This window comes from Diadema setosum, chromosome 6, assembly GCF_964275005.1.
Source record: "Diadema setosum chromosome 6, eeDiaSeto1, whole genome shotgun sequence".
NCBI classification, from domain to species: domain Eukaryota; kingdom Metazoa; phylum Echinodermata; class Echinoidea; order Diadematoida; family Diadematidae; genus Diadema; species Diadema setosum.
Genome location: NC_092690.1, coordinates 23,032,909 through 23,046,918, shown reverse-complemented (window position 1 = coordinate 23,046,918; position 14,010 = coordinate 23,032,909). Strand labels below are relative to the sequence as shown.

General features: G+C 40.1%; 1 protein-coding gene across 1 annotated transcript; it reads right to left on the bottom strand.

Annotated features, from left to right (window-relative positions):
- Positions 1-1,620: 1,620 nt before the first annotated feature.
- On the bottom strand, positions 1,621-10,549 carry LOC140230019 (coatomer subunit delta-like). The gene is made up of 9 exons (XM_072310226.1): positions 10,290-10,549; positions 9,193-9,372; positions 8,211-8,416; positions 6,508-6,675; positions 5,570-5,735; positions 4,835-4,982; positions 4,344-4,455; positions 3,248-3,452; positions 1,621-2,117 (listed from the first exon to the last, which is right to left on the bottom strand). Exons 1-9 carry the CDS (start codon positions 10,485-10,487, stop codon positions 2,028-2,030), a joined length of 1,473 nt encoding a protein of 490 aa, XP_072166327.1. The 5' UTR covers positions 10,488-10,549; the 3' UTR covers positions 1,621-2,027.
- Between the last annotated feature and the right edge of the window lie 3,461 nt (positions 10,550-14,010).

Genomic DNA, 14,010 nt, shown 5'->3' with positions numbered 1-14,010 from the left:
TGAATGCATGGCTCAAGCCTTGTACAGTGTTGTAGGTGTACCGGACACATGATGGGGAAAAAGGTTGAATTTCATGAATTTATGGGCCCATTTTATAAAACAAATGATACACACGCCCGATTTGTGAATCTGTGAGAACTGGATGCTCTCGTTTAACTTTGGAAGTAATCTAAAACCCACTTCCTGCACTCGTGGGTGTCAACAGTTCCAAAGTTAAACTCCTGCATCCAATTCTCACTGATCCACTCTGTCCTGTGCATTATTGGTATACTGTCATATGGGGGTGACAGAGGAGGGGGTGGCACCGATATGAAGTAATACTAAAATGATGCCTATGTAATTCTTTCAAGCAATTCAGCTTTCCCTGTAATTCTTACCTCGTTCATTCCACATACTACTCTGTCTTGCCATTCGTTACTCATAAAATCATCAACATTTATCCAATTTCTAGCCCACGGACCAATGCGGAACAGAGACAAAAACTGCAAGAAACTGTCGCTCAAATTCCTGCTTGGCATCAGTCCTTATCAAAATTCTAGCCCAAGGTCTAATGCCATACAGGAAGTCAGGCGGCAGTTTTCGTGCAGTTTTTGTCTTCCATGGCTGAGGATGAAGACAAAAGGAAATTGGAGACATGAAGGGTGCCCTCAACCCTCACACGAAACACTTCATGGCACATCAGTGTCACAGAGTATCTGGATATTGGATGGATGTGAGCAGCATGAGTTTCTTCATCAGTTTCCTTTCCAAGATTAAAACAATTTGCCTTTTTAGCCAAGCTCATGTCTCCCTATCAACAATTTAAAAAAATACATAAATAAATAAATAAATAATTTTAAAAAATCAATAGAGAATAGGAGGTAAAAGAAGGTGCCCCTCCCCTCTCATCCCCTCCCCCCCCCCTCCAAACCCCACCCTGACACGAGTTTGCCCTTACAAGCCAACTAGATGACAACAAAACAGCCATACAAACATTTGCTTGGCATGGCTCCTAGGCAAAACAATGTACACAGCAGTCAAGTACAGGACAACCTGCAGTGCACAGAGAACAAAATCGAAGCAGTACTTTTACTCAAAGACAAAATAATATACCGCTGATAAATAAAGGGGAGAAAAAAAATGTATTCAACCACTTACAGCCAGTAAACAATAGCGTCTCCTTTTTCTTTTACATTTTTATTTGTTTTTAGAGTTTTTTTTTCTTTTTTGGAATGGACAATAAGGGGAGTGCTACAATAAGTATGTTTGATATGTATTTACAAAAAAAAAAGAAGAAAAATTCCAGCACCATCCAACACAAAGCGATGGGAATAGAGGAATATCGCGATAAATAAACTCCCTTGGTGCTACATCTAACTTGGTTATCCTATACGAGAGAATACCCTGGTAAATGCTGAATTTCATCCGATTTTCTGTATTGGCTTTCCCATAAATAATTGATAAAGAAAGTATCACTTCTTGCAAACAATTATGAAGACATGTTCACATCGACTTCAAAAAGCCAAGTTATCTGTGGAGGCATCTACATGTAGGTATGGCAAACTAATCTTTCTACCAGTACCAAGCATGGAAAGAATGCAAACATTTCTTTGATATATTTCTATTACTATTCACATATTTCTACGACAAGAAAGGTCTGGCAGGAGCAACAACAAAAAAAAAAAATCATCCAAATATGGAGCTACCTCTAAAGTGCAAATACTGAGCAGTGTCAAGACTGCATAATTTTTCTCACGAAACTTCGCAGACGTTTTTTTTTTCAAGGTTCTTCAATTGTTCTTGTTGCTTTGAATTTAAATGCACTACAGCAAAGAAATTCACAAAGTCATTAGAGAAGGTAAAGCTGCAAAATGGTATCTGATTCTGATTCTCTTCCTATTTCCCAATCACGAAGGTACTCAGTGTCGGTCCCACATACTGCCTTTGATGTTGGATGGTGCTGGGCGACAAGTTACTTTTTATTTCTGTACATTCTGCAGCCGGGCTGCAATGATTAAGTGACCTTCCCCTCCCGTCTGAACGTTGTTCTATACAACTTCGTATTTCTCAACCAAGAGGGCGACATCCGTTGAAAACTTCACTGGCTGCTCGCTCTCCACAGATACAACATCCTCAACCTGCAGAAGAAGATAAAAAGAGAACATGGTAGAGAGACAAATAAGGTAATGAGTTACTGCTTGTAAACTTGAATCGATTCATCCTCTAAACAACTACCTTATTCTCCGGCGATAAGGCCGCACTAATTTTCACAGAAAAGAAACAAAAAACTGCGGGTGCCGCCTATACGCCAGCACAACCAAATCATGGCCTGTTCAACCTAGCGAACGAGCTGCTGAACCAACACACGTAATCATGTACGGGACTATGCAATGTGCCAATGAGCACCTCAAAGTCATACAATGAGTCAATCAATCTTATAGACAAAGCTATGTTCTGCAATCAATAGACAACTTGTTTTGTTTTGTTTTTTCACTGTCATCACCTACTAACCCCTTTTGTTTCCTTGCCAATTTCGGGGAGATTTTTTTGTTGTTGTTGCTTATATTTGTCGCCAAAGTCGGGGTGCGGCCTATGCGGAGGTGCGGCCGTATCGCCGGAGAATACGATAAAAAAAAAAACCTCTGTAAAAACAAAGAAAGTACGGTCAAACCTGCCTCTAGCTGCCATCCATGGAAGACAAGAAAAAGTGGCCATTATAGACAGGTGGCTGCTTTAGACAGGTTCTTAAACATGCGTTTTTCTCTCAGAGGAAAATGTTTTTGGGGCCGTATGTGGCAGGAGGCATCTATAGATACATGAATGTGGCTCCTAAGACAGGTATGACTGTATTTTGGAAATGGCTACCATTTTGTTTTGCTTCTTTTGCTGTTTTTGTTACTTCTGGGTTGTTGTGTCTTTTTCCTGCAACCATTACCATGCAAAGTCCATTATGTTGGTGTGGATCATCAAACTGCACTCACTACTATACATGTAACAGCACATATTGCACATACATGTAGGGTAAGAAAAGTCATGACAGGGGAAGTGAAATTTGTACGGGTGGTAGCACCGATGGAAGGAGTCGCATTTATGAGGATGACAACGCTACGCCTGACTACAGTGCTTGTGGTTCTAGGAAAGTATATACAGAATGTGAGGTAAATTTTGCACTGTTTAAAAAGAAAAAAAAAAGAAAAGAAATACAGGAAATGGATAGATTGGCACTAAAGAGGGTGCTAAAGGATAGGAAGCAAAAAGAAAGGCCCACCTGAATATTACAGTACGACTTTCTGGAAATAAAGCTGACGGTGACGGGGAAGAAGTCGTCCGGCTGACCGGCGATGCTGAACTCCATGCTGCCCGTTGTGTTGCTGGAATCGATGACTGGTAGTGACCACTCCAGGAAGTTGTGTCGAGCGTCATGGCGGTAGTTGCCGTCCACCTCACTGACCTTTGGCGCCCCGACTCCCGACCTGAGAGGTGGCAGGAGAATAGTGGCAACAGTGGTGTCAAACTTTGCTTAAGTACTACCTGCATTTACGACATTTATCTAGCCAATGATTTGGGGGCACCTCCATTAAAGTACCCCTACTCCTTTTACAGCACTAATTACTGAAGTGAACATGCAGGGTTGTGTGAAATTTATAATTGGGACTATTTTAACATCCCCTGCCCAAAAAGCAAGCATCTGCCTTGTGTCTGTCAAAATGATTAGTGCACAAACCGTGGCAATATCGGGAAGAAGGCCAGCCACTACAAAAATGCGAGCCTACCTCGGAACACTGATAACATCATACTGTCATTGTTGTTATTATCTGTGTTCAACCCTTTCACAATCATCGGCAATAATAATTTTGGTGGTGATTTCGGTCAGTCGGTGGTTCATTCGCCTCCAGATCTAAAGGACGTGGTTTCGATTCCGAGTCTAACTGAGCAATGTTGTGTGTAATCATACCATGAAATGGAGGTCCCGTGTATGAAAGAGTCACAACTCATGCACTCATGCACAAGAGATCCCGCTTCATTCATTCATTGCAAAGAGCAGGGTACTAACCCACTAAAGTGGTCCCACCTCAAATCCAACTGGACCCCATGAAAGGCAAACTAGTGCAGCTGAATATGGGCTACTAAGACATCTTTTCAGAAAGAAAAATTAAACAAACAAACTCACTACACCACCTTGAAAGAACCACATCATCAAGCCACTTTCTGATTTGGGTTGCTACATGTAGAAGGTGGAAACTTTTTCTTTCTCTTTTTTTTTTTTTTTTGCTTGATGGCCAAAGAGGTCTCTGTATCAATCCATATGCACTGGAATGGAAGAAAATACAAGAGAGCTCCTGAAACAAGGCTAGTTAACTCACGGGACAGGGATGTTGATGGCGACGTCTTGTAGTTCCATGTCCTCCTGCAGTAGTTCATACTCGATGTTCACGTCGCAGCCGCCGGAGTTGTTCGGCGAGGGCCAGCAGTTGACTGCGAAACGGAAACCAGTGAGAAACAAATTAAGACACCAAAGCTCAGTTTGATAAGGCGATACAAAAAAAAAAAAATTATTGCAATATTCACGTAGGCAAAAACAAAACTTTGTTTACATCATGCATTAAAATTTGTTTCATGTATTTTTTTTACATTTTAAAAAGGCACAGTTGAAGTAATTATCTCATTCAGTCACTGAATCAAAATTGTTTTCTAAATATTACCCCCCCCCTAAAAAAAAATTCAAAACATTTCCTCATAAAAAGTGTTTCTATCTAGTTCACCTTTTATGTGAAGACATAAATATGACTTCATACTTTGACGTTATGGAAGAAAACAAAAATATTTGCAGAAAACATGTTCGAGTCAATCTTACTTAGCAGTGGGATCAAGGTCTCGTCCGTAGACTGGAATCTCCATTTCAGCACACCGACGTCATTGTTGAGAGGGAATGGCCTGTCTGGATTCTTCATGCCGATGTGTGACTGAGTTGAAAATAACTTCTTGTCGACGTTGGGATGTGTCTAAAAGAGTGAGGATGGACATATAGATTTAGTCAAGGAGCAAGTCTTTCCAAATGCACCCATCATGGCAAGCGACAGACGAGGTCAAGCACCAATGACCCAGCAAATCAGTTAAAACCCTCCTCACTCTCAATTTATGATATGCAGAAATATCCTGTCCATGCAGGTGCAGACATCCTTTTTTCAATATTTGAGCAAAAATACACTTGTACCATCTGAGGCCAATTAAACAAAACAACAACAAAAAACCCAAGAAATCACAGTGATTTACAACATACATCAATTAAACACAACCAAGAGGTACCAACCTTGTAAACAGCAGAGTAGTATTCTGAAGGCTGAAAATGTTTTGTTTTGTTTTGTTTTCCTTTAATGGGAAAACCTTGACTTTTCCTCCAATAGACTAATGTACAGTGTAGTAATTATATAATTTGGGAAAACAGTATCTTCCATGAAGCTGCAGCACTTGAGGCAGAGTGTTAAAAAAATAAATAAATAGAATACTGCAAAAAAAATAACAGTTGGCATCTCTGGTGTCCAGGACATGTCCAAATGCAGAGGACAGATGCACATTTCAACACACGCACCTGCAATTGCGCTCCCTTCTCGTCGTTGTTGGCTACGGCGATCCTGATCTTGCCACACTTTTGGTCGCTGATGCGGAGCGTGATCATGCCGTGGACGTCGAGGGTCTGGAGGCCGCCATCGCGCCCCGTAGACACCGTCATCTTCTCCTCCACACGCAGGTGGACGCTGCATAAAAAAAAAATGGGTCAAAAGCAATCAGCGCTTTGTCTGCGCTTTACATATTTCGCAGGGTTTTAATTTTCGTGAATTTCACAAGTGAGACGCTATTCTCAAAATTAACAACAGATGAAAATATTAACTCTGATTCTGACTATGAACATGATATGTGCGCATACATTTCTCTATTGACTATTGTCCTCCACAGTTGCAAAATTAATCACTCGCAAAACTGTCAAGAAGTCCCAATTTGCAAAAAATTAAGATTTGCTAAATATGTGGCAAATGTAGTAAATTATTCTCTTCTCAAAAAAGAAAGCCTGCAAATCAGTTTGGGCACTGCAGCCAATACTGAAATGTGGGTGTACATAAATAAGCACATACTTAATGATTGGCTCACTTGTACTTCCCAGGATTAATCTTTCTCTACCCATTGTGGCTTACATCCCTCCCTTTTCATTCCATGGATTGACTACAAGAGTCTTGTGTAAGGTGGAAATCAATTAGTTGGGGGGGGGGGGGTGGTGTCTGGATGGGTATGTCTATGCTATTGAATTCATTATCATGTTGACAACTACTTGCATATATCATACATAATGACAAATGCATCCTATGCCGTAAAGATGCAGCAACTTGACCATGATAACCTGTAGTCAAACAACCCACTTCCTACTACATGTAAATTAAAACGACCCGCTTCCAAATACATGTAAATCAAATTAAATCAATGGTATATCAACTACAGCATATCTACGTGATGTGGGGAACCCAAGGAGAGTACCTTTCCGTTTTGCTCGCTGGTGTGACAGTCTTGGCTGCGCTCGACGACTGTCTCGTTTTCGGGGAGTTGGACGAGACCTCCTCCCCTTCTAACCTCAGCTTGTCCACAAAGATGTCGGTGCTCTTGCTGGACTTGCCCAGCTTCATGGCCCTGCCCGTAGCCGACGGTCTGTGTGGGGGCAGAAAACAGACGGGATACCAATGTAGCCACGGCCATCTATCTCACTTTTCAATTTCATTACACAAAGTTAGTCCAAATCCACTTGGCAGTGCTCAACTTCAGTTTTCCTCATATCCACACCACTTCCTCACCACTTATCTGTTTTGTGCCTGCACATTTCACGACTTTCATCTGTACACCTTGCCCTTCTAATTTCAATCATACGACCAAGGCACACAGTTATTCATCGCCTGTGTTGACGTCCCTCTAATGAAAAGGAATTTCCAGATCAAAACTGCAGGAATCTATGTGTCACAACATGACACAGTATTATGCATAAACAAAGTGAAAACAAAACACCAGTTTTACAACCAGAACCTGGAGGTTAAGTATGGATCCTGAAGGGAACATCAAATGCTCACTATCCAAATTCCCATAAAACAATGAATTCTTTTGGTTCATATGTAATGGCATGAAACTGCGAGAGTCAGTATCAATAAGGTTTACAACATCAGTACCACAACTGAAAACAAAAGAGTTGAAAGTTCTTGTGACAAATACTGCTGTTAGGAGATCACCAAATTCAGGGACTTTTTTGTGTGTGGGTGTGTGTGTGTGTGTTGCCTAAAGCCCTTCATGGGCACCTGTAAGGCTGTGCATTGAATTTATGTACAAATATTCATGGACATTTGAATTCCCAATGCAAAATCATCTACAGTTTACAAAAGGTGCTACTTCATGTATAGATTGCAAATCCATTTCCCAAAATGATCATTCACATAATGGCATTACAATTCTACTTAAAGTATAGAATGTGTTTGAAATGTACACTGAACAGGCTCAAATTTGTCTTGATGAGTGAGTGTTGCTGCACAGAATCTTTTTGCTTTGCTAAACAGGCATGGGGATGGTTTCCACATGGTACACATGAAAGGGCAACATTAACTCAAGAAATATTTACAGCTATAGAACATATCCGTGGGTGTATCTAAAAATAACTAATCAACGTAATGGCAGTACAGTGACTCCCTTTCTGCTATCTGGAACAAACTCTGACACATCATCATATTCACAGCCAGTCATTACAACCAAATGTATACCAAAAATAAATGTGTCCTGTTCATAAAAGGATAAACAAGTTATCAATATATCTATATTTGACAGGCCAGGAAACGATAAGTAGGGATACTCTGTAACACAAAACATGAGATATGTTGCACGTTTCACTGTAGGCCATCCATAGTCACATAGTTTCAACATTTATTAGTGGAAAATTGAGCAAAGAAAATGGGATTCCATCGGGATTCGAACCCGAGACCTCCGGATGCTAGCCCGGTGCTCTACCGACTGAGGTATAGAAAGCCCTAGTTCAGTGTTCGTCCCAGATACCCTAAATTCTCAATGCTCGAATGGTCAATGTCATAATACACAGATATCTTCATATGTCTTGGGCAAATCAGACGCTGCCCCTAACATGTTACTTTAATGTAACAGCACCATTGGCAATGCCTCTGGAACGACTGACAAATCGCTTGAATTCTCACCTGCTCGGCTTTGACGACTCGACGGGCTTCTCCGGCGTGATGACCGACATCGAACTGGACATCGACGACATCCCTGAGCTGGAGGAGCTGTAGCCTCCGCTGCCGTATCCCATCATTCTCTTGCCCTGCCTCATGGCTTCCTGTCTCTGCTTGGATAGCTCCTTGGCTCGCTGCTGCATCTTCTGCTTCGCCTCTTTCTCTTGTGACTACGGGAAAACAGGGACAAAATACAGAACACTGAGAATGAACACATTTCAGACACATTTCACATAATTCTACATAAAATTATGCAAGAGAAAGAAGTTGAGAAAATGAAATATGGTACATACATACATACATACATAGAAGTGTACACTGTAAATCCATTTTTTTTTCTCAAAGAGAAATGCTTGACATAACCTCATATGTAGCTGACTCTTTCTGCTTTACAGGGGAAAAAGACAATTCTGAAAATGCATACGTTTCTTTTCTTTTTTGTCAATAAACTCAGACAAGCAGAAGGCTAAAAATTTCATCGAAATTAGACATAAAATATGACGATTTGTGGACCATTAAAACCCCATACCTTTATTACTTGACTTATCATAAGGCAGAGAGAGAGAGATGAAAAAAAAAAGAACTTCTTTCAGTTGAGCCATCTGGTGTTCAGATTTAATTTGTTCCACTGCAGAAATTTCAAGAGAATCTTGGTTGCTTAATTAACATCAGTAAATAATCCTTAGATTGGCAAAGCAGGTTTAGAAGATTGAAGTTCTTGTTTATCTCATACAGGCAAAATGATTTTTTTTTTTTCCAGACTATATAAATATAATCAGTTCTGTTTTATTTTTCTCCACTAAACCACAGTGAAAATCAGTGGTGAAAATTTAATGGTGACAGCATGATAACATCTGAAACAAAAATTCCTCCTGGGATTTGACAGGTTTCAATGACGACATGCCCACACGTTACAGAGTGACATGCCCCTTTTTTTCCGGCTCACCTCTCTGACAGCTTGGAACACTTTCTCCTCGTGCGAGTCCATTTCGGTGAAGGTGCGGATCTGGGCAAGGTTGACGCTCTCCCTGTAGCCGAGGGCAACAATCTCGTCGAAGGCAAAGATGAGCTCGAAGGAGTGATCGAGGATCTCCGACTCCTCCATGGCGCGGCAGTACTCTGGTATCTGTGTGAGAAAGAAAACATTTCAACTTTTTTGTTGGAACATACATGAGATTTAAGATGGCATACATTGTAATTTGTTTAATATGTACACTGGGGTGTTTAATAAAGCTGTTCTTAAAGTTACAAACGACTTAAGAATGACTGGAACACGTTCTGATGTGCCATACTTATCAGAATTTCAATAATTCAGCACAAGAACTGATTACAAGTCATTCTTAAGTCGTTCGTAACTTTTATAAGAACAGCTTTATGAAACACCCCCTGGTCCCTGTTGCATACAAGTTGAGATCAAATATAAGTCAGAAAATCAAACATAGGTCTCTGAATACTCAATTCTGATTGGTTGATACCTGACTTATGTTTAATTGCATCTTTTTATGCGACAGGGCCCAGTTCTAATTTGTGCTGTAAAAGACACAGGTCTGAGAGTTAAAAGAACTAGCTCTTTAGCATCATGATATGTCACATAATAGTAATGACAATTACAACAGCAAAATGATAATTCAGATAATTAATTCAAGTGCTTACAAATGCTCAATCTCAAAATGTATTCTCTCATCTGGTACATAACATAGAAAGGTTGTTTTCTGATAATTTACATTAACTACTTGATAGTTTAAAAGGAATCTAGTGTTACAACTTGGCTAGATAGACAGAACTTTTAAATAGCACAATGATCAATAAACTTTTCTAGATGTGCAAATTTTGACTGTTTTATTCAGAAGACAATAAAAAGGCAGTCTCAATAAGCAGGTAGTCTTCAAACAGACTGGTTCACAGACATTTGAAGTGCTCTGAAGGGACATATGTGGAGTAATTTTAATGGAAAGATGGAAAGCTTGTCACTAGATCAGGTTTGGATGTATGTTTCAAATGAAAACATGATGATATCAAGTGAAAATCCTTCAGCCAACTTACTACTCTGGAGAAGAGCCTCAGCGTCTCCAAATCTTCCAGGATGTTACTTGTCTTTGTGGTAATGAGAAGCATGTAGAGCTTCTCCAGGGGCTGGTAGACGTAGCGCACACTCTCCGTCTCCACAAACGTGTGCTGCTTGCCCGTGTTCATCAGCTTGGGGAACGCCGCCAGGAGGCCCTCGATGCGCGACCGCGTCATCTCGACGAACTGGCGCGAAATCAGGGCCTTCCCGCTCTTGGTGCATATGGCCGCTGCTAACAGCACCTGGTGGGAGAATGGAAACAAGTTTTTCACTCACTCTCTGCTACTGAAAGGTTTCTTGCAGGGAGCACACTGCAAACTAGAAAAGCACTTTGAAAGTGCAGACCTCCACCAAGCACCTCATTTCCACCCATACTAGCACATGCATGCTGAAAATCGCCCAATATCCCAATGTAGAAGCTTTTTGTTTTACGTCATCAGACTCCAGCAGCGTGGCATCTGGCCCGCGCAGAGCATGTGCCACAGCTTTACAATGCATACTGTATGAAAACCTCAAATATGCACAGCTTGAACTCCCAAGTTTATTGACCCTATCTGCCAACAGATAAACACAAATCCTTCAAAAATCCACAAAAATCCCTAGATCACTACCAAAATATTATCATCTGTTCCTTGTGTAATTATCAAGTTTTCTTGCAAGTTTTATTCAAATCCATTCCCAACTGTTTTAGCTATTTTGCACACAGACAAACTAACAATCCAAATACACCAACACTGATGAAAACATAACATCCTTCCTTGGTGGAGGTAATCATGGCAAGTATTAACTGGACGATTGTGTTTGATTTACCATGCTATAAACTAAATATTAATCAGTACAGTAAAATTATGATCATTTTGCACAATCAAGGACAGGGTGCTCTAGTAATCACAAATACAAGACATTGACAGCTTTGTTTCTTTCATGCAACTCTATGAACACGATGACCACTCATTAACGTTAAAGGGTGTGTACAGTTCTGGTCGAGGTGAAGATGTAGCTTTTAACGTTTTGTGAGATATTCAGAAACCATTCTATGAGATGTCAAAGAGTATGCGGTTCTAAGGGGTATCAAAAGTTTATTCGATGAAAATCTGTTTTGAAATGGCTGAGATATCCAAAAACAAGGTGAAACAAAGAGATACTAATAAAGTTGGGGCATGTCGCCTTTTATTATTAGCACTTTTTTGGATATCTCAGCCATTTGAAAACCAATTTTCATCAAATAAACGTTGAATCCTTCTTAAGATTACATGCTCTTTCATATTTCATAAGAGGCTTTTCATTATCTCACTTAGGAATGTTCAAAACATGAATCCCTACTTCAACCAGTACTTTACAGTCCCTTTAAGAATTGCCTCCTCATCACTCTCAGTTGTAATTGGGCATTTAGCAGATCCCATAAGTAAAATGTTATAGATGTCTAAGCCTATTGCATGCACACATTTATACCCTGGTAGATATCTAGTTGGTCTTTCAACAATGTTGTCTTGGGTACTGTAGCTGGGTCACCTGACCCATGGGAAATAGGTTAAAGGAAACTAAAGCCCAAACATGAATTGAGTAAAAGCAACAATTTAGTAGAACAAATCTGTGAAAGTTTGAGGAAAACCAGACTATCAATTCAAAAGTTCTGATATATATATATATATCATATGTATATATATATATTTTTTTTTTTTGGGGGGGGGGGAAGGGTTGGGGAGGGCTGTCACTGCTGGATATGAAGATTACTACAGTTCATGGTGTGACGTATGCACAGCAATACAACAAAAATATGAGTAAAATTCAAAAATGTTCATTTTTCTAACATAATGAAAGAGTACTTCCACTACTTGACTTATAACTCATCAGAAAACAGGGCGAATAACAAACGGTAACATTGTTGTCCATACATGATGTTGTTTAAAGTATCATTATTTTGTTGCCATGTTTGTAGAACTATTTTTGATAAAAATTATATCACAGGGTATGTGCAACAAGCCTATTCTGGCTTTCTACACACATACCATTTTCTGATCAACTACACACACAATGATAATGAGCTTGTGTTGTTTATGAAATTATAGATCTGTTTTCCCGTCATTTTTTTTTTCCTTTTTCATAATCTTGCCTTGTTTTGTCAATGTTTTCATTTTTTTTATATCTGCACTTTTGTACAATTTGCTCATATTCACATGTATTTTATACCTATAAATAATCTTAGGATCGGAAATAAAGACTGAATTGATTTGAACTGAACTGAATACATGTCATGAACTGTAGCAGTCCTCATATCCAGCAATAACTGCACAGAAACTTTTGAATCCAGTGTCTGATTTTCCTCAAACTTCGCTGACCTATTACACTAATTGCTGCTTTCAATCAATCCAATATTTACATCTGGGTTTAGGATTCCTTCATGGAAGTTTACTGTAAGTCACATAACCATGGCAACCACATGACCAAGGCAGCACCTCATTCATAAAGAAAGGAGGGAATTCAGCCAAGACATACACATACACACACAAAACCCCAATGGACAGACATACTCCTGACCATACATCTTACCAAACTGCACTCTATACTGAGCTAACACAACTCTCTCTGTGATCCAAACATGATGGACTTTGCTGATAGTGATATATCAGTAAATTAAGGAAGCCATTTTATTACCTCACAAACGTAGGAGGCGGAGGTTGCAGTGTATTTTTAATTGATGTTGGCTTGTTTCAGTTGTTTGTTTGTCTGCTTGCAAAATGGACTCCAAACTAGCTCAAAAAGTTGTGAAGGGATTACACAGGCGAATGTGTGCACACATGCCCATGATGCTGCGATCGACGAGTGAGTCTTCGTAATTCTATGGCTGCGGTATTGTTGAGTGCATCCGGCAATATATGGCTGTAAATTCATTTTCAACTTCTCAAATAAAGGTGTGGAAAGATGGCACTGAAAAGCTGAAACATATAAAAATAGCATAAAAATATGGCATTATCGCGAAATAGGTCCCCACTCCATCATGTCCATTCACCGCCATTCATTTCGTCATAGGCATAGCCGGGGACTTCTTAGAACCTCCATAGACTTTGCACGAGAGGGGAGGAGGAGAGAGGAACGAGAGGGGACCGATAAAACTCTCTGAGATCCTAGTTCAATTTAGCATCTCCAATAGCTGCACAAAATTTGATTGACAAACGGTGAAGCGAACGGTAGGACCTAGGTCCAGGTGTGCATTTCTACACGATTACCAATAACATTTTGGGGTCATCACATAATAACCACCTTCTAAGTTCTATTCTACCTACCCCTAGACTCCAGGACTACACCAACTAGATCCTTGATCTAATCTCATTCAGTTTTTGAGATGGAGAGGAGAGGCAGGCGCTAGGCCTAGGCTAGGCGGACTACCCACTGCCCTTACCCTACCGGCCTACCACAGAACCACTGCTGCATGCTGCATGTAAAATTTACCAGTTCAACATTTTACTGCCCGTGCCCCATCGCCATACACTTGCACAAACTGGATGGAGCCGAGACACAAGTTGCTCGTTTTTTTACTTTACAGAAAAGGGTTTGTCCCCATAACATGCGTAACATGACTAAGTAAAATTACAAGAAAAGTTAAGGAACACGAAATATACTTTACCATTTTGAAAATTTAGATTTTCAGGTTATTGTTGTGTCAGGTCAGTGTTGTCCGATGCAGTGATCATTGGTCGC

What these genes read in the sequence shown, in the direction of transcription:
- LOC140230019 (XM_072310226.1), bottom strand. Translation starts at nt 10,487, where the DNA reads ATGACGCGGTCGCGCATCGAGGGCCTCCTGGCGGCGTTCCCCAAGCTG. An exon ending in GAGTCGTCAAAGCCGAGCAG is followed by an intron (nt 6,676 to 8,210) that starts GTGAGAATTCAA and finishes GCCCCCACACAG; the next exon opens with ACCGTCGGCTACGGGCAGGG. An exon ending in AGTCGTACTGTAATATTCAG is followed by an intron (nt 2,118 to 3,247) that starts GTGGGCCTTTCT and finishes CTTCTTCTGCAG; the next exon opens with GTTGAGGATGTTGTATCTGT.